We start from the raw sequence: 20,491 nt of genomic DNA on the forward strand, positions 1-20,491 counted from the left end.
TGTTTTAGAATTTATTTTTCATGAAAAATAGAACGTAAAAATTAAAATTGCAAATACAAAAGCAAAAACATTGTTGTGACACATTACAACATAGTGTGTAAATTATAGTATGTGATATAGATGTAAGCGGATAATAGAATTTTCAGTTGCCATTAATCAAAAGAGCTATTTTTATCGAGGCAACAGTGTGGCTCAGATAGCAGATGAAGAATGTAGTGACGGCTCCATAGTTTTGCAAGAGGGAAGTCACATTGACAGTAGCGTTGTAGTGTTGGTCGAACTTCTATTTCTTGCTCTCCTATTTTTAGAAATTTTGATTTTGTTCATTCTTTTTATTGTGGAAGTTCTCTTATGAGTGACAGGTATCAGTTATTCCTTCTTGTGACGAGGACGAATAACCTCGCCGCTGACGTCCACACTAAAGTCTAATCAATCTTTAAAGGAACCGGTTCTCGTAATGAGGATGTGGAGGTAGAGTGAATCGGGCAGGCCTTTTTGGTTTTAAGTAAGGTGGTGAGAATAGGATAAACAGAATTTCTTTCTGTAGGAAATTGAGGCTAGGATGTTATTGGAAGAAGTATAGGGTAGAAGATATTACAATGGCTTTTTCTCTTCCACACACGAGTGAATTGTTTGCTGACATAGTTGAGGGTATATGTACGCTTGGAGAGTGCTTCCAAGGAGATCTTAAGGTAATTGTTGTATGACTGTGTGGTGAAACAGATATGGGTGCCCCGAATGAGTAAAGTAAAGATTACGTTAGAGTAGGAAATGTGGCGAAGATGGAGGTCTTGAAGTGGAGATATTGCATACTGTCCGGTAGGCTTATATGTACTACTACGATATATCCATTATGAAATATAATCTCCATTCGAAAGGGCGCATTTTTTTCGATCAACTCGTGTTTATCAGACCTTTTAAAAATCAAATCACATCCATATTTTGATATTAAAATAAAATAATAATATTCAAAAATGAAAGCATTTAAATATAAATACAAGTATAAAAATTACCTATGTATTTATGTTCCTTTTTTTTCTGTATAAGCTATATGTTGAATGAAACTATATTTAAAATAGAGAGTAGAAATAAGATAGAAACACTAGAACATAGACACAAGTAAAAGTAAACTATTAGCCCTTTAATTGTCAACGTAAATATGTGGAAGAGTAATCTGATAAATAATCTCAGAATGTACCTCCATTTCTTTTCTCTATACTGTTATGGATTCATTCAAAAAATCATCAGTCATCAAATTTACGCTGCCGTTGCTGTCCGTATTCTCGAAACACTGGTAAGAAAAAAAAATGGTAGGTTAAGTAGGAATTGGATAGATGAGAGAATTATTTACACATATAGGTAACAACTATGTACATTAATATATTATCGGGGGGCGCGGTGGCTCAGTGGTAGAGCGTTCACCTCCCGTGCTTGGGGTCCCTGGTTCGATCCCAGCTCGCGCCGTGTGGACTTTGTGGTGCACAAACATCGTGCTCGTGGGTTTTCTCGGGGTTCTCCCGTTTCCTCCCACTTTCTTCATTTCACCATTTCATTCATTTCTCATCTTCACCGTCTCCTTTAGCCTAACGGGCATAATCGTGGGACGTAAAACTTACAGATTTCATTAATATATTATCACTTGTAAACTCGAACATCTTAAGCTTTTCAGTGCATGTTATCCACATCCATTGAAATGCTTGCTTGTTTTCTTGTGGTTGATGGATGAGGTAAAGATTTCAATGGTACTATTTCAACTTGCCGACGTCGGAGATTCGTTCGAATGGAAAATCTTACATGCCTGTCTTTCTGTGGATGATGATTTTCTTGATGGCTTACACCGTATCAATATTGCGGTTTTATCTTCTAGGTTTTAAGAAAACAGATATCGGACCATCGTGGTATTTTGCACTATTGATAACTCTTTCAGTCCGATGCGATGTTCCTTTTCGTCATGCCTATGTAAATGAATTGGCACATGCATAGACTTGATACACACTTGTGGAAACCAGCATATTAGTGAATAATCCATGTTTTCTTTAGGACCACAGAGCTGTGTTAAAATTGTGCTCTGTGAAAACTGTACATAATTTGTTCGAAATTGGACGAAATAAAGCCATGTCTGTCATATCTTAGTATAATCTTCATTTTTATTAATCACTGAGAAGAAGAAATGATTACAGTAGTAACACTTCGAAGAAAAAAAAAAAAAAGAAAGTTATATTAGGATTGAAAATTGTTCAAAACTGCAACGCCAAAATAAAGGAAAATGAGACAAGGGTATGGATATAGTCATATCTTTATTTGATTCGCTTTCAAATAAATTGTAAACAGTTCTCAGGAATCTAAGTTTTAACACAATCTTAGTAGTTCAAAGGAATATAGAAAAAAAATTAATAAAACGTTCTCTTCACGTACTTTCTGGATTACACAAGTTTGGCTCATGTATCAAATATCGTGCATGTGCAAAGACATTTACATTGACATAACGAAAAGAGACAGTACATAAGACTGAAAGAACATAAATGTTTATCGAAGAATCTTTATCGGTCTTGGAAAGACAGGCATAGAGACTATTTTATTCGAATGAAGGAAATTAAATCCCGACATGGGTACTCTGGGTAGAAGTTGGAATAAAATCATTTACACTTTTACCTTTGTCATCAGCCGAAGAAGCTCAACTACCTTTTTTTTTTCTTTTTTTTTTTTTTTTTAACATATGGAAAACAGCTACTGGAAGCCCCAAGATGTTTGCGTTTATAAGTGATAAATATAACAGTACATAATTGTTATTTGATAATGAATTCTCATTCACTTTATTTACATTACCACTTGTTTTCTATTTGTTATTTTTAATTTTTAAGCGTTTTCACTGACTTGACATTAAACAGAAAGGGGAAGAAATAGAAAGAAATATTAAAGAAAAGAGCGGTAATGAGGACAACATATCGTCCAACCATATTGATTTTTGAGAATAAGAATATATGAATATCAGTTGTTAAAAAAGTGTGTGTGTGTGTAGGCGTGGTAATTAATTCTTGGTTAATCATCCCTTATTTTTACATAGATATTTGTAAGCGAGTATTGAATAGTACATGTACTGTAAGATAAGATGAATATTTTTCTATTGCAAATTAGAAAAATATCGTTCAGGAAAATTGTTTTTATATGGTAGATAAAAGATCACTAAAATTGTATAAATAAAATAAAACAAACGAGAAAAAAATTAAAAAATTGAATGACAGATGTACAGGTATAATGAATGTTATGTAGTAAATTTCTAGTGTTAACTCGCTCACAGATGTCATCAGCAGAGAGTTTCGATGTATTTTATTGTTGCCGTCTAATAGTGTTTCTACTTGTGAACTTACGAAACATTAAAAATAATGGAAGTAAAACGTGCATAATTGAGATTTTCATTGGAAATATAGAATAATTTACTTGATAACTTAAGCAAATGTATGTGAATATTCATAATATTAAAATATGTGTAAATATTATTTTTCATGTCTAGGTACGAGGACATGCTATGTTTAGCGATGAAGGAAGGTCATTGGATGAAGAAACCTTGGAATATGCATGGCTCGTAGAAGTTCAGTTAGGAAAATTAAGCGGAAAACTTACGGCGCCTCAGGTAGGGATGTTCATGAAGTTCTTTTCCAGTGTACAATCTAGTTAGAGAAATAACTTTTGTGATAATTCTGTTGAATATATTTTTGTTGTTCATAGAATAATCAGGGACATCAGGGAGGGATCCGGCACCCCTTCCTGGAATTCGAATTAAGTTTCCGGGTACATGCAATATTACTAAATTTAATTCTCTTATATTTCTTTACGTTTTCAACTTCTGTTGTAAAATACCTGTTATTCGATACTAGGTGATCAGCAAAATACCAAAGCATTTGTCTTGCTCAATACTATTCCGTAAATACTAGGGTGGCTACAAATTAGCTGCTGGGCGACTCCTGTGCACATCTTTTCCTCCTTCTACCCTGAGCTTATTTTTATATGCCAAAATGCCACAAATTATTTTAATAATTAGCAATAAATGAGAACCAAAGGTCTACAAACTTCGCCCCTCCTGCGAAAAATCCTACAGTCGCCCACGAGAATAACTATACCGCATACAATACAAAAGAAATCCTGAGTTATGTGTGCCTCTTATTATCCACCGAACACAGTGAAGTGATTATTTTACATTTAAGTTTCTTCTCGAGTTTTCCAGAAATGGTGAAAGTTTAATAAATATCAGTTATTTCGAACGCGGTACAGTTGTTTTTCTTCGGGAAAATAGATGAGGTTCCTCAGCATGTAGAAACCAGCATACTGAAAATTCCACATTTATTTGATCGATGGAAAAACGTCCATACTACACTCGAAGTATTGGAATATTGGTATTGGACATGCATGCAATATTTTTAATTTAAATGTAAAATGTTTGTCTTATATTTCATAATTCAAGCTTTCTTCCATCTTTATGAAAATTATCAGTAACGAAGTTTAACTTACTGATAATTATTATTGACTACGAGATTATAAGTTGTCAAAAGTAATAGAAATTGTACATTAATAAGTTGGTTTCATTGTGAATGTATTGTAAAATGTGTACTGTGTATGCTGGACATGTGTTGTAATAGTTTTATTGTTAAAAAACATCTATAAGTGTTCTATGATATTGTCTAGGTTGAGTACCACTTCTGTAATTTGGAAACATTCCTGGGATCCAATAATAATCAACCGAAACGGATTTGACTACAGTAATTTGTGACTACCTGTTACGGTTCCTTGTTTAATAAAATTCATTAGTAACTGTGAATACGTTTGTTTTTATATTTTTTATAGTCACATCATCTGATTACAAGCTTGGAGACTTTTGTCCTGTTGGTAACTGATGCTGAAAATAACTTGAGACCTCCCAATCTGCCTCGTGCCTGCCACCATGGCTTACCTCCACTTCAATGCAAGGCATCTGATCCTGATTCCCATTATAGATGTCCGACAGGGGAAGAAATCAAATACCGCATGACACGACTAGCGATAGATGCCGTAGATCTCTACTTCTTGGAAGCAGGCACTGCATTTCAGATTTGGGTATGTTTTGCTCAGCTGTATTTTATAGGAGTGATAGTGATTTGAAACCCTACTATAAAATGCTTATATATTTAATAGCCTTTTTTATAGGTTCTTATTTATTCTTATTTCAAGAAATTGATTGGTTTTACATGATCTCTAAATTATTCTATAATAAGTATTACTAATTTTCGTAAAATCTCTCACTATTTAACTTAGTTAATAGGCATATCAAAAGAACATATTTTTAATAATCTTTCACAGGTTAAAATATAGTTCCGGAGGTAAAGTTTCCCCCATTCGAATCTCCGGAAGGGGGATGTCTTGGAAAGCACTATTGGACGACAAAGTAACAATGTGGGGAAGATAGATAAAGAAAGAAAGACAAACAAGAGCAAAAGGTTTAGGATAGGGACATAGAACGTACATACCATGTTACAGGGAGGGAAATTAGAAAATCTTAAAGAGGAAATGAACAAAATAATATAGATTTGGTAGAAGTTTGTGAAGTTAGATGGAAAGCTAATGGAATATTGAACAGCGAAGGATATAGAATATTTTACTCAGGTAATGAAAAGCGTGGTCATAATGGTGTTGTAATAATTCTTGGTAAGTGCTTAAAAGAGAAGGTAGTGAAAGTAGAATTTGTTGATGATAGAGTTATGATGTTGAGACTTAAAGGAAAAACGAAGGATCTAGTGGTAATACAGACATACGCACCTACGACTTCACATACAACTGAAGAAGCGGAGGAAAATTAATAGAAAAAGAGTAAATTATAGATAGGGAGAAGAGGGGTGCATGCGTAATTGTAGTGGGAGATCTTAGTGCAGTTGTGGGAGAAAAACACTAAGATAGTATCGTAGGCAAATATGGTTTAGGCGAAAGAAATACAAGAAAAGAGGGACTGGTTAATTTCTGTAGACAGAATTCACTATTAATTGGGAATACTTGGTTCAGTCAGCACAAGAGAAGAAGATATACGGGGAAATCCTCAATAGATTGCCGAAAATATCAGACTATGTTATGATTCAGGACAAGTGTCGGAACGCAAAGAACGCGAAGACCCTCCTGGGGCCGACATTTTCTCTGATCATTACTTTGTGCTGGCCGAAGTGAATATTCAGCTGAAAAATGTAGAGAAGAAAAGTGAACAACAAATCTTGAATACTAAAAACTTGGAAGCGAGGAAGTAAGAAATATTTTCGTTGAAAAATTCTAAGAAAAATACTCAAATGAGTAAAGGATAGGTACAGTAACAGACGGTGTGAGCATATTAAACTTTGCATATAGCAGCTGCAGAGGAAGTAATAGGTTACCGCGAACACAAAACGGCTAAGAAACCATGAGTTACAAAACAAATGTTGCAGAAAATGAAAGGAAGGAAGACGTGGAAACAGATTGATACAAAGTTAAACGATGAGTTACGAAGGAAAACAGACAGAGCAAGGAAAGATATATAAATGTGAACTCATAGAAGAATTAGAAAGAGTTGGGAAATATGAGGAAATATACAAGGAGGTGAAATCCATGGAACTTCGGAGGAAACCAGGGAGTATTACAGTGGCAGTAGAAAATAGGAATGGGAGGGTAGTCAGCGAGAGAAGTGGAGTCTTAGAAAGATGGAAGGAGTGTGTTGAAGACTTATATGAAAGTAGAAATACACCGTATGGCCTAGATGGTGAAGTACGAAATGAAGTAAGCGAGAACGATAAAAGATTTACTATTCTTCGGGATGAATTTGAAAAAGCTACATCCGAAATTAGAAGTGGAAAGACACGAGGATAGATAATAAACTCAAGGAATTCATTAAGAATATGGGAGATAAGGACAAGGAAGAATTGTTCCGACTCTGCAGTGAAATATATGAAACAGGATAGTGCCCAAAAGACTTTCTGAAGATGATTGTGATAAGAAATCAAAACCAGAAAGAGGTGCGGATTATAGAACTATTAGTCTCGCATCGCATGCAGCAAAAATTTGCTTCGTATACTGAGCAGAAGGTTGCATGGAAGAACAAAGAAGTTCAGGAGGAACTGTTTAAGTTCAGGAAGGATAGGACGCAAGAGAGACAATTGTATAATTAAGTTTGATCAGTGAAAGGTTTATAGAAAAAGGAAAAGAGGTGTATGTTCTATTTATTGATTGAGAAAATGCTTTCGACCTCGTGAATTATTGTTGGGAGTTCTAAAGAAAGTTGGGTTGAAATGGAAAGATCGAAGACTCATAAGAAACTTATATATGAACCAGCAAGTGAGTGTTAGAATAGGGAAGGAAATGACAGAGGAGAGTTCGACTGTGCTGCTCTCTCTTGCCAACATTATTTAATATCTATCCAGATGAGATAGTGAAAAAGAGCCCACATAATGAAGACATTTCGGTAGGAGGTAGAATGATAAGTTGTATACGGTTTGGAGATGATATGCCACTTGTTGCAGAATCTGAAAAGAAAATCAATAAGATATTAGAAAACCTGAGGTAGGGCTGTAAAGAATATGGAATGAAAATAAATGTTAGAAAGATTAAAGCCATGGTGATTGAAACAAAGCGATCGGTGTCAAATATAGGAATAAAAGGGGCACAAAATTAAACAGGTAACTAGTTTTCGATACTTGGGGAGTATTATTAGTGATGATATGAAATGCAAAGTGAAATAAAAACAAGGATAGAAATGGCGAAAGAAGCTACTAAAAGGAAGAAAAGTCTGTTTTGTGGAACCTTGAATAAAGGGTTGAGATAAAGACTCATAAAAAGCTTCGTGTGGAATATTGTACTGTATGGGCCAGAAACATGCACATTACACAAAAATGGTGGAAAACGAATTGACGCTTTCGAAATGTAGATGTGGAGAAGAATGGAGAGAATTAGTTCAATCGAGCGGGAACGGAATGAGATGGCGTTAGAAATGGTGAGGGATAAAAGGACAGTTTTAGATATTATTCAGAAGAGAAAGAGAAACTGATTGGGACATTGGCTAAGAAGGAATTGTATTATACATAAGGGGCGTGCTAGAGGGTGTGGTGGCGGGAAAGAGAAAGTGAGCGAAAGAGGCTACAATTAATGGACGATATCAAAACAGAAAAATCGTACGTGAAGACGAAGAGGTTAGCGGAAGACCGTGGAGCATACAAGCAACTACTAAAAGCGAGTATTATCAATGTTTAGAAAGAGTACCTAATGTAGCAAGACAGTTAACGTACCTAAACGGAGTAATCATCATTGATGAGCTTTTAGAGTTCTTGACCCCATTGCGGTATCTGAAACTTCCTTAAATGGGCAAGTGATTAAATGTGCAGTTTTTGTTAAGTAGAGAAATAATCAGTTTGTTTTTTTCGAAAGTTGCACAATCAAGCACAAACTTAAAGAATTTACTTCAAATTGAGTTTTTAAGGAGTTTGGTGTTACAAAACACCTTTATATATTTACCTTGCCTTCCCGTCCGTCCATTCAGAAGATAAAGAATTTTAAGAACTTCATGATGAATCATCATCGGTTTTGCCAGGATTTGAAGAGTCAAAATTTATGAATCAAGCTCGTTGATTGTATCAAAAGCGGAAGTGGTAGAAATCAACTATTTCCATTTTTAATGTTGATCAACATAGAGGAAAATCGGTAATAGATAGCGGGAAGCGGTTTCCTGCAGTCGATTGAGCAGCTCAAAAATAGATTTCATCACTATCCTTAACTGTTTACTAAAACCGAAAATAATAGAAATCTAGTACAGCTTCCCGTTTCAATGTTCATCTACATAAGGCAAAGACAATAAGAGATAACGAAAAGCTGTTCTTTGGAATCGATTTAGCGTTCTAAGAATAGATGCCATAGCTTGTCTCTTAACTACCTATTCAAACGGGAAGTCTCTCCACTAAAACTGGAAATGATGGAAATCTAGCACTACTTCCGGTGTCAGTATTAATTGAGAAAATATCACGTCACACAAACCTAACTCTCACATGATGTACATGACACTGCTACTTGTTTTTTTCTAATGTGTGAAAAGGATATTAATTGAAAATAGTTGTATAGCTAATTGAAAACGGGAAGTACAAATTTTTTAAAAGTGGAGAATTGATAATCACTCATTTGCTTAAATACATAATAGTAATAATTTTTCTCAGTGTTTCAGAATATTACTTTGTGTCTTACAGGCATCTCCAATTCGAGTTTCGCATTGTAATCTTCATGGCCGCAACGTGAAATCTGGAGTAAGTGGCGTTGTGCCTGTCGTTCAGCTGAGACAGTTTATTGCTACTGGTAGCTGTTTTAACCACAAAGTACTCAATAAATCTGATGGTACAAATCATAGCAACGTAACTTCTGAGCTGTGGTTAGAGGTTGGATCAGTAACACTTGGATCTTTGATTATTGAATCAGCTATTTCGCTACCTTCACCAGATCACGATTTGCATTTAGTGCAGCATGCGTAAGTATTTATATGTTATAATTTTTCGATATGTAAACTTTTTTGTTTAAAAAATGAAAAAGTAATAGCTGAAGATATATTCTTCTGGTTGGTAGTAAACACTGTATATTGACTATTATCTCGTTAGCATTCATGTGCAGTTCCTGCACATTTAGTGTGTTCATAACCAAAAGGAAAATTTCTAGGAAACTTAAAATAGGAGGGAATGGCAATTGAAATAAACTTAAAAATATATTTGTAGTGCTTTATCTTCTTTAGATAGGCTAAAACCGTCCCTATTTCTGTGAACCTATTTGTTAGAGCAATTTTTTTTTTTTTTTTTTTTTTTTTTAATTAGCTGAAGAACCTACTAAGCTATTTCCTTACTAAAACAATGTATTTAAGAACATCTTCAAATTTATCATCCAACAACACCGTATCCAGTTTTAATTAGACTTTTTTCCTGAAGGAAAAAAAAAAAAAGAGTTGTAGTTTTGTTATCTTTGTATCATAAAGAAATGTTCTAATTTTGTTGTTTCTTTGTATCATATATTAAATTGTAATAAAATACTACTATCTTGAATATTGTAATTTGCTTCTATTAGATGTTTCACAAACCAGAGTTGGAAAATTTTTTGGGGATTCAGAAGCAAAAAATGATACACAGAGAATAGTTAAAGAGAGAGACAACTAATTCTGTTTCCTTCTCGTAATTAATTAAGACAAACCATCAGTCTTAACAGGAATTACAACCTGAGATTATTAAAACCAAGATCAAAGGTACTTACATGACAAGTACAAAAGTACACTGTAGAAATTAAATAAATGCATTGGCTTTCGAGATTGAACGTCTTGTCATCAAAAATATACGAGTCTTCTTTCACTGATATCGTTACTGGAATTATAGCCTTTTAGGCTTTAGTGGCCAGTGTTTTGTAAATAAGTCTACATTTTAGAATATACTCATATGTCATAGTCAGGCCTGAATTTAGATATTTTATACCCCTGAGTGCAAGAACATTTTTCACCCGTTCTCCTTTATTTCTTCATATTTAATATATCCCGAAACAATACGACCGTGTTCGCTTATATTTGAGACAGTAGGAACGGGCCAGGGCGTGCAGAATCAAATCCATCGATTTTGCTGGCAGCCAGTAAGTAATATCCTCGACTCCTGTTGCACCAGTAGCGTTGTAACGAAAAAACTCGGTCATTACTTCCAGTATAGATATCTCTGAAATTTCTCTTGTGGACATTCTTTTTTTTTTTTTTTTTTTTTTCCTACGCATAGCCTACTGTACTTCAATCTCAGTTTTTTTTTCTTTCTTTTTTGTAATATACCGTCCTTGGAAGTTTGACGCTCTGGGTCTGGGCACCTGTGACCCGTGCGTAAATAACCTGGTCATAGTCATACGTATTTTCGATATGTTTTTACTTCACGCTGAGTGGACCATTATAAATGGAAAGAACTGTTATGCAGTAATAATATATAGTACGTAGGTTTATAGAATATGAATGACCTGTATCCATAGTAATAATATAAAGTAGAATAAAATTACGTACATGTGATTTCGTATTTTTCGTTACTCGAGTCTAGAGCGTTCACCTCTGGTGCTTGGGGTCCCGGGTTCGATCCCAGCCCCCGCCAAGTGAACTTTGTGGTGGACAAACACCGTGTGCTTGGGTTTTCTCTGGGTTCTCCCGTTTCTTCCCACTTTCTTCATTCCACCATTTTCATTCATTACTCATCATCACCGTCTCCTTTAGCCTAACCGGCATAACCGTGGGACGTAAAACTCAAATATTTCATTTCATTTTCGTTACTCGAGTCCTGTGACCTATTTCTTTAACTTACAAATTTAGAAATTCTTTTTACAAGTCGTCAGTTATTATAAGATGGTAATGTTAATATGAGAGTTAAACTCGTGTAAATAAAAGTGCAATATTTGTAATTTGCTATTATCCAATTTTGAAGTTATACAATTGTAAAAATCATATATTTTAATGTTAGTCTGGAATTTTAAAAGATATAGACTTGCAGTACAGCATTGTCAGTTTCAGTATAAGCCTCTTGAAGAGCTATTATATAAACAAATTCAGATGGTGCCCACCTGGTTTTTATTTATATCGTTGTGGATTCCTTAAAAACGATAAACAGTCAGGGTTGTTTGACTTAAATCAAAGTGATTTGTTATGCCCCACAATTATACCTTGTTTATTCCTTTTGCTTGTCATGTTGTTTGTTTATTTGTGTCTTTGCTTTCTGTGTTTATATTCGTGTTGTTCAGTATGTAAATTTTATTTGTTATATGTTTTGTCATATGTCAACTTAATTTTGGTCGGTACCAGAAATTAATTTATTTAAATATTAAATGAAGAAGAAAGAATATTAAGAATAAGAAGAATATTAAGTGAGAGAAATGTAATTGTGATTGGAAATTGTCAATCTGTTACTTTTAACGGAAAATTTAATTAAAATAATAATCTTCAGAAGTGATTAATGTGTTTAAATTGTCATCGGCCAAAGGTTACATAATTTAATTTATAATTATTTAAGTTTCGAACGTTTTTGTGTATATTTTAAAGGTGCTAAGAAAATAATGAATATGCAGAGTTAAATACTTTCTTCTAGGGCTTAGGCCCTTACTCTTCCCTACCGCCACATCACCGTAAAATGGTTCTAATGTAAACTATTGTGTAATCTACAAGTATAAAATCCAAATTTTAGTAACCTTCTACAATTTAATCAATATAAATCTTTTGAAAATATTTATTTGTTTCGGCACGACTTTATAATAATCGTAATGCCTATTTTGTTACTGAATCGTTATCTATATGATTGAATGACATATGAATCCGCATATCATTAGATGTAATCTATTCCTTTGTGTGAGACTGAGTTAATCCATGAAATTTAAATATTGAATTATGAAGTTAAGTAGCATATACAGCAACGCCGGAACGATGATTATTTATACAGAGGCTATATATAAAAGGAATAAAAGATATAATTATGAATATGAATATTTAAAGATAAATGTATTAATGGAAGATTTAAGAATGTATTTGAAATATGATAGAATTTATAGTTAATATACGTTGCCTTTGTGGAATTAAGGAGCTGTGGCGAATGCTGGATATATAAATAGTAACTTTAGAGTCATAACAAGATAAGTTCTGATCATGGAAATGCTAGATGCGGAATTCGTAACTAAGTTCGGTAACCAAACGGTACTATTGATTTGTATTAAGTTTAGTGTTGGAAATTCGTATTTTACTTGAAAACTTCCATACATTCCGTCAGTTAGTCACGGTTTATTCTCATACTGTACCGTGCAATGTGATCGTATAGATCTTCATGGTTATTTGCTTCTGAAATCAAGGATCTGGAACTAAAATACTTTTTTCCACGTTTTGCGTAAACGTGGTGGCGACTCAGTTTAGGCCAATACAATAACTCTAAGATAAATGTCAGATTTGTCAAAATAATAAAGCGTTGTCGAAGAGCGTGACAAAGAATTTGGCGACCTTTCAGCCAGGATTGGATAAAGGAGTCAAGTCGTCGTGAAGATTTTAATAAATTGCTCTAGCGAATGTATGAGATATGAAGGAATTTTGTTGAAATCTCCCCCTAAATATTAACTGTGAATGTGAGAAAGTAAATATGGTGAGTGTGGCGAGAAAGAAGAAAAGGTGCTACGGTCCTAGAAACTACAAATATTAATATGTCCAGTATTGAAGTTGAAAATGATTTTGAAGATACAGAAGAAGACAAAGAAAAAGAAAAGGAGAGAGAGCTGGGAAAAGAAGAAGTTCAACGGAAAGAAATACAAAATTCAAAAGAAGAAGAAGTGCCAAACGAAGAAACTAGAGAGGAAGAATTGCAGAATTCGAAGGAGGGAGGAGAAATTGAAGAAAAAGCGCAGGCAGACAAAACAAAAGATATTTGTATTCTGATGGAGTCAGTTGTTTTACACGAAGCCAAGGAACAACCGAATGTGTCATCATCAGAGCTAAACAACCAAGAAATGTTCAAACTGCTTATGCAACAATTATCCCTATTTCGATTAGAAGTTACCAATAATCTAACAACATTGGCTAATAATATGCAAACTTTCGGGAAGGAATTGAAAGAAGAAATCCGAAATGACCTAAAATCAGCAGTAGGAGATTTAAAGAAAGAAATTGTAGAAGATCAAGAAGAGCATCAACCATGTGACAGTTTGATAGAAAATAGTCAGAAGAATACCACTGAGGGAGTAACGAAATTTATGGAAGATATTAGTATGTGTGCTGAAAGAATAGAATATGAAACTTTCTCATGTAGAAGTTCGAAAACTTCGAATTTGCTAATTGAGAAACCTTCTAAGAAGTTAAGAGAATCAAAAGAAGAAACCAAAATACGACCGCTGGGAAAAGCAAATATGAAAACATGCAAAGATAGAAAAACAAATATGAAAATATGCAAAGATAGAAACTGGAGAAAAAAAAAGACGAAAAGGCAAAGCAGAAGCAGGAAAAGAAAAAGAAGAAAAATCACAATGGCAGAAATTGACACCAGAGATCAGAAAAGGAAGAGAAAGAATTCCGATAAGAAAAGTTATTTGAAGAACAGGCCGAAGAAGAAGTCACGAAGAACAGGATGTTCGAACAGAAAGAAATCTAGAAAGAAGCCTAGAGAGAAGTACTGGAAGAAGAGGAGCACAAAATCTCAAGAAAAATTATGGAACCTCCAGAAAAAGAGGAAGAAAAGAAAGAAATTTGAACTGGACAAGAGATGGAAACATCATAGGAGGAAAGACAAGAAAGGAAAAAAAGAAATAAGTGGGAAAAACAAGCATAGAAAGAAAGAAAAAAGGAAACAGAAATATAAGGAAAGAATAAGTGATGGGAGAAGATGGAAAAGAAAGAGAAAAGAAAACGATAAATGGATGATGGTTGTTTTTCGTTCTTGTTGTTATATGTTATTGCCATTGTTCTGTCTGCTATTTTGTTTATTGAATTTCTAATTACACACTGATATCTTAGTTGACTGGTCCCTATATAATAACTGAATTCTGAAGAAATTATGCTGCTTTTGAAACCTAAAACTTGACGAAGCCAAATAGTTTTGCAATTCAAGAAGCTTTTCAAATGTTCACCTGAACAGAAAATTAAACTAGTGGAAAAATATGCTATAGAGGCGACTTAAAAAAAAAAATTATCACTGATAATTTTTTTTTCTTGAAGAGGGGGAAAGTTGTTATGCCCCACAATTATACCTTGTTTATTCCTTTTGCTTGTCATGTTGTTTGTTTATTTGTGTCTTTGCTTTCTGTGTTTATATTCGTGTTGTTCAGTATGTAAATTTTATTTGTTATATGTTTTGTCATATGTCAACTTAATTTTGGTCGGTACCAGAAATTAATTTATTTAAATATTAAATGAAGAAGAAAGAATATTAAGAATAAGAAGAATATTAAGTGAGAGAAATGTAATTGTGATTGGAAATTGTCAATCTGTTACTTTTAACGGAAAATTTAATTAAAATAATAATCTTCAGAAGTGATTAATGTGTTTAAATTGTCATCGGCCAAAGGTTACATAATTTAATTTATAATTATTTAAGTTTCGAACGTTTTTGTGTATATTTTAAAGGTGCTAAGAAAATAATGAATATGCAGAGTTAAATACTTTCTTCTAGGGCTTAGGCCCTTACTCTTCCCTACCGCCACATCACCGTAAAATGGTTCTAATGTAAACTATTGTGTAATCTACAAGTATAAAATCCAAATTTTAGTAACCTTCTACAATTTAATCAATATAAATCTTTTGAAAATATTTATTTGTTTCGGCACGACTTTATAATAATCGTAATGCCTATTTTGTTACTGAATCGTTATCTATATGATTGAATGACATATGAATCCGCATATCATTAGATGTAATCTATTCCTTTGTGTGAGACTGAGTTAATCCATGAAATTTAAATATTGAATTATGAAGTTAAGTAGCATATACAGCAACGCCGGAACGATGATTATTTATACAGAGGCTATATATAAAAGGAATAAAAGATATAATTATGAATATGAATATTTAAAGATAAATGTATTAATGGAAGATTTAAGAATGTATTTGAAATATGATAGAATTTATAGTTAATATACGTTGCCTTTGTGGAATTAAGGAGCTGTGGCGAATGCTGGATATATAAATAGTAACTTTAGAGTCATAACAAGATAAGTTCTGATCATGGAAATGCTAGATGCGGAATTCGTAACTAAGTTCGGTAACCAAACGGTACTATTGATTTGTATTAAGTTTAGTGTTGGAAATTCGTATTTTACTTGAAAACTTCCATACATTCCGTCAGTTAGTCACGGTTTATTCTCATACTGTACCGTGCAATGTGATCGTATAGATCTTCATGGTTATTTGCTTCTGAAATCAAGGATCTGGAACTAAAATACTTTTTTCCACGTTTTGCGTAAACGTGGTGGCGACTCAGTTTAGGCCAATACAATAACTCTAAGATAAATGTCAGATTTGTCAAAATAATAAAGCGTTGTCGAAGAGCGTGACAGATTTAAATCAATATTTTTTCCTTTAAATTAAAATAAAACGCAGTACTTTTGAGTATCCTCTTGAAACTCTGATCGAATTCGAATCTTAATCCGTACTGTGTAGCGGTAGTGATGCCAATTAATAGGATAATCAGAAGAAGAAATGGTCTTATTAGATTACTTTATTTATGTATAGTGATTAAAGTTAGTTTATGATTCAAGATACATACTGAGCTATTAAGATAGATCACATTACCGTATTTCTTGGAATGGCATATTATTAATCATTAAATAATGTGACGAATTATAATTACTAATCGTGTTTGTGTGCTTATAAGTAGATAGCTGTCATACAATATCATATAAGGATCTAAAATTAACATCTAGCCAACCTCGCCATTGCTGTTCTGTTCATTAGTTCGTAGTTCATATATTTTAAGATTATATCAGGTAGGTCGCAAGTTTAAACCAAATATTTTTTTAAGATTAAAATTCCTGGGCCAAGAATTTTGACAATTTACAATTCATTGCCAATGACAGTGAAGAACTTAGAATTCAATAATCACAATTTTCAGTTCAGAATTGTACATACTATACAATGTTGCTCGGTAACATATACCATAGACATTTTTCTTACCATAACTGGAAAATTATTAATAAGAACATTGAAAAATATATTTTTAAGCAATGGCATTCTTGATTAGAAACTATACAATACGTCTAGTTAAATGTAACTGCTGAAACGGCGCTGGTAGGTGCTTACAGCACTGCAGGCCTAGTGGTTAGGTTGAATGTACCCGGTGGTAGTTTTTAGTTGCAGGAACCGGACTCAGAAGTTAAATCCACCTTTCGATATAATAACAATTCATTGTAACAATAACGAGAGAACAACGAACAAATAAATATTCAACAAATAACATATAATACAATATAATATCGAAAGAGGGTCATGAAATTCCTAATCTACGCAATACTACCGTGTTGACGTTGCTCGTGGTGATTACATTACAAATCATAGAAACTAATTTTAATTTAGAATAGGTTATACCAAATAGATATAATTTAACAAAGCAATAATCTACTTCTACAATGTAACTAATGGGCAATAAGAATGTGACCCTATGTTAAAACAACGTAAAGTTAAAGAGATCAAACTAAGAGAAATATATATATATATAAAATAAATACTACTAATGAAAAATGAAACTTTCTACATACGGTCAGATCCTCATTCTCTATTAGTTATTCACAAACTCTTTAGAATACTTTAACTTCGTCCACAATTTGTAAATCATCGCAACATTTGCACATTAGGAATTTGACATGTTAACACTACGATAGATTGACGTGTTCACACTACGGGAGTTACCTTTTGCACTGCACAGAGTAATAGGCTGCATTGTTTAACGTTAATGTCCATAGATGGCAGCACAAGAAAGAGCTGTAATTCATCAGTCAAGTAAACCTGACATCTATAATCAATTTATAAAAGTTCAATGTCTCTTTCCAACTTTCATGTGCAGAATTTTATTTTATTTTATTTTTTATTTTTTTATTTTTTTTACATCACTGTTACAGTGCGTACAAGAAATATTAACACATGACATTATACAAAAAGACACTAATTAATATTACATGAAAAGATACTTATATTCATTACAGAGTAGTAAAAATAAAAGTGTGTAAAAAATTATTCATTTTATAAGCAAAAATTTGAAAATAGGCTCTTTACTCACTGTGCAGTGCAATGCAAATTTTTCAACATGAGCATATTTAAATTCTTTACTGATTAAGTTGCTTAAAGAGAAAAACTAACTTAGAGGCTTTATCAGTACCTAAACGATTTCGTATCTTAGCTGAAAAAAAAACTTCTGCAGATAAAGCAGGAGCTGTAAACAACTTTGGCTTTATAATTCCATGTCAAGTATATGACCTCGTGATTTTCACCATTTAATGGCTATTACACCTTGTAGAACTTAGCCAGCGAACATCACACTAGAGAAAGGAGGAGACTTTGCTTGAAATTGAATTACTATGGTCAGTAGAGAAGTACTGCCATAAGCTTCTTCTGCAAATTTCAACGCTAATTCATTTTCTTCGGCACTTAATTTGAATTTTTGTTGTTTCGGATCCAGAAGGTAGGCCAAGAAATAGGCAGGCGTTAATGCTTCTTTATACATGTTTTCATATTTATTTTCCATTTCTTCGTGGGGGGGCGGTGGCTCAATGGTAGAGCGATCACCTCCGGTGCTTGGGGTCCCTGCGTCGATCCCCGCTTGCGCCTTGTGAACTTTGTAGTGGACAAACACCGTGCTTGTGGGTTTTCTCATGGTTCTCTCGTTTCCTCCCACTTTCTTCATTCCACCATTTCACTCATTTCTCATTATCACCGTCTCCTTTAGCCTAATCGGCATAACCGTGGGACGTTAAACTTAAAGATTTCGTTTCATTTTTTTTTTTTTTTTTTCATTTCTTCGTCTTTTAACTCTTCATGAAGACACTTCCATATTCCTACAGCGTCAGATATTGTTGTTTCATTTCTTTGTATTCTGCCCTTTCTGTTCAGTGCAACAGAAAGGATTGAGAATCTGGACCATATGTTTTACATTTCTTTTAATATTTACATTTTTCACTTTCTACTGTATCGTTTTGTCTACTTTTGATTGATGTTCTTCACATATATTAAACGAAATTGACCAATTTTTGTCACTCTCGTCACCCCCAGAATCTTCGAGTGGTTCTTCTGTTTTGCACACTTCTAAATGTTTGTTCACCCGGATCACAAGACCTTGAATTTTTGAGCCGCATACCTTGCATTTTGCGTGAAATTCTTTCTTGCTTGCAGTTGGAATTTGGATTTAAAAAAAACATAGGTTATCTTTCTTTCGTCCAATCACTGAGATTTGAACTCCTGATATCAGGTGACCACCCACTCTTACAAGTTGGGAAAACACTTGCAATTATGTACTGCTCCTGACTAATTGTCACGTATGAGAAACACCTTTCAGAAAACACATCATAAATATCGGGAAACCCCCAATTTTGCTGTTTAGTCTGACTGAAAGAAACTGAGAAACGTCCGTAATTTATCGAAAAGAAAAGAAGAAAAACGAACATTTAAATTTTACTGTTTTTAAAAAAAAATCAAGTTCTAGTGATTTAAATAATAAAAATCGATTTAAATAAAAAATCTCAAAAATGATTTTTTTTAAAAAAAAATCGTGATTTTTTCCAACCCTGTTAACAGTTGATGTTTTTGCTGACTGTGCTTCAGCGTTGTCGACATAAAGGGTTTAGTGGATATTGGATGGATGAGCATTAATTGCACAGGTAATAACTATGTAACACATTATCACTTGGCAAGACGAACATAAAGATGGGAATCTTCAAGGTGTTTGAGTTTACAAGTGATAATATTATTATTTTGCATGTTATTATCTGTGCAATGAATTCCCATTCATCCTATCTCCACTAAACACTTTATGTCGACAATCGTGACAGCATAATCAGCGAAAATTTGACGGAATCCGTAACAGGATAGATATGGACAAGGTCTATTGTTTTGTTCTGAATTTGTTTTATAAGAGCTCTTCAAGTTGACAATCTTGCATAATTGATCTACAACTTCATCTATGTTTTTACAATACTTGCAGCATAATTAGGAAAAATTCGATGATAGTAATTCTTTGAAGGAGTAAAGAAGAATAAACTAATAGGATAGAGAGGATAAGAGAGTACTTTTGAGTTTATTCAATAATATAGGACTAGTTGCTTCTTATGAAATGGGTCCCAAATAAACACAGTCTAAATTCTCGTCTCTGTGATCACATGAAGAACTATTCTTTCGTTTTCAAATCTGTTATATTTTCAGAGTTGCTTAGTTTATCGTTTTGTACCACTTCCATTTTCTGTGGTTTCACAAAACATTTGGGCTGTACTTTGTACTTTAAAAAGAATGCTAGCCAGTATAATTCGAAGCATTGCACATGAAACTTTGTACTTTTTTCTATTCACAAAATCTTATACCTTTTTTTTTCTACTCATAATTGCATTTAACTCAGTTTTGTAGTATGATTAGCCACTTATTTTCCCGAGCCCTTCATATTATATAAGGAATAACTAATTTTACTTTTATTGTATTAATTATATCTTAACATTGTTTGTCTTTGAAGAAAATAGATGGTAAACATTCAGAAAATAATGCCTCTTTTTGCTCTTTTAGGTATTTAAAACTTCATGACGAAAAAACAAAGCGACTGTGGTTTTTGTGGGATCAAGATACCTGTCAAATGTCTAATAAATTAATTGGAAAATGTGGTTGTATCGGTGGCTGTTCATTTTTTGGTAGCAACAGAAATGGACCAAAATTTTTCAAGCCAAGCAGACAAGATATTCAAGAAGGAATAAATATTGCCTCGTTTAAGTAAGACAGTTATTCTTAATTGTTTTATTCTAGAAATTTTAATGTAAAATGTTT

At 33.3% G+C, this 20,491-nt stretch overlaps 1 protein-coding gene across 6 annotated transcripts in view; it reads left to right on the top strand.

Moving 5' to 3' along the window:
* The window catches only part of tweek (transmembrane protein KIAA1109 homolog tweek), a 262,126-nt gene that overhangs the window by 67,921 nt on the left and 173,714 nt on the right, over positions 1 to 20,491 (top strand). For all 6 annotated transcript variants that reach the window (XM_081728543.1, XM_081728545.1, XM_081728547.1 and 3 more), the window contains exons 14-17: positions 3,512 to 3,631; positions 4,840 to 5,088; positions 9,216 to 9,490; positions 20,237 to 20,437. In XM_081728543.1, coding sequence (XP_081584669.1) covers positions 3,512 to 3,631; positions 4,840 to 5,088; positions 9,216 to 9,490; positions 20,237 to 20,437 — 845 coding nt within the window. The remainder of the gene's footprint in view (positions 1 to 3,511; positions 3,632 to 4,839; positions 5,089 to 9,215; positions 9,491 to 20,236; positions 20,438 to 20,491) is intronic.

This window comes from Thermobia domestica, chromosome 10 (genome assembly GCF_964235325.1).
Source record: "Thermobia domestica chromosome 10, izTheDome1.hap1.1, whole genome shotgun sequence".
Taxonomy (NCBI): domain Eukaryota; kingdom Metazoa; phylum Arthropoda; class Insecta; order Zygentoma; family Lepismatidae; genus Thermobia; species Thermobia domestica.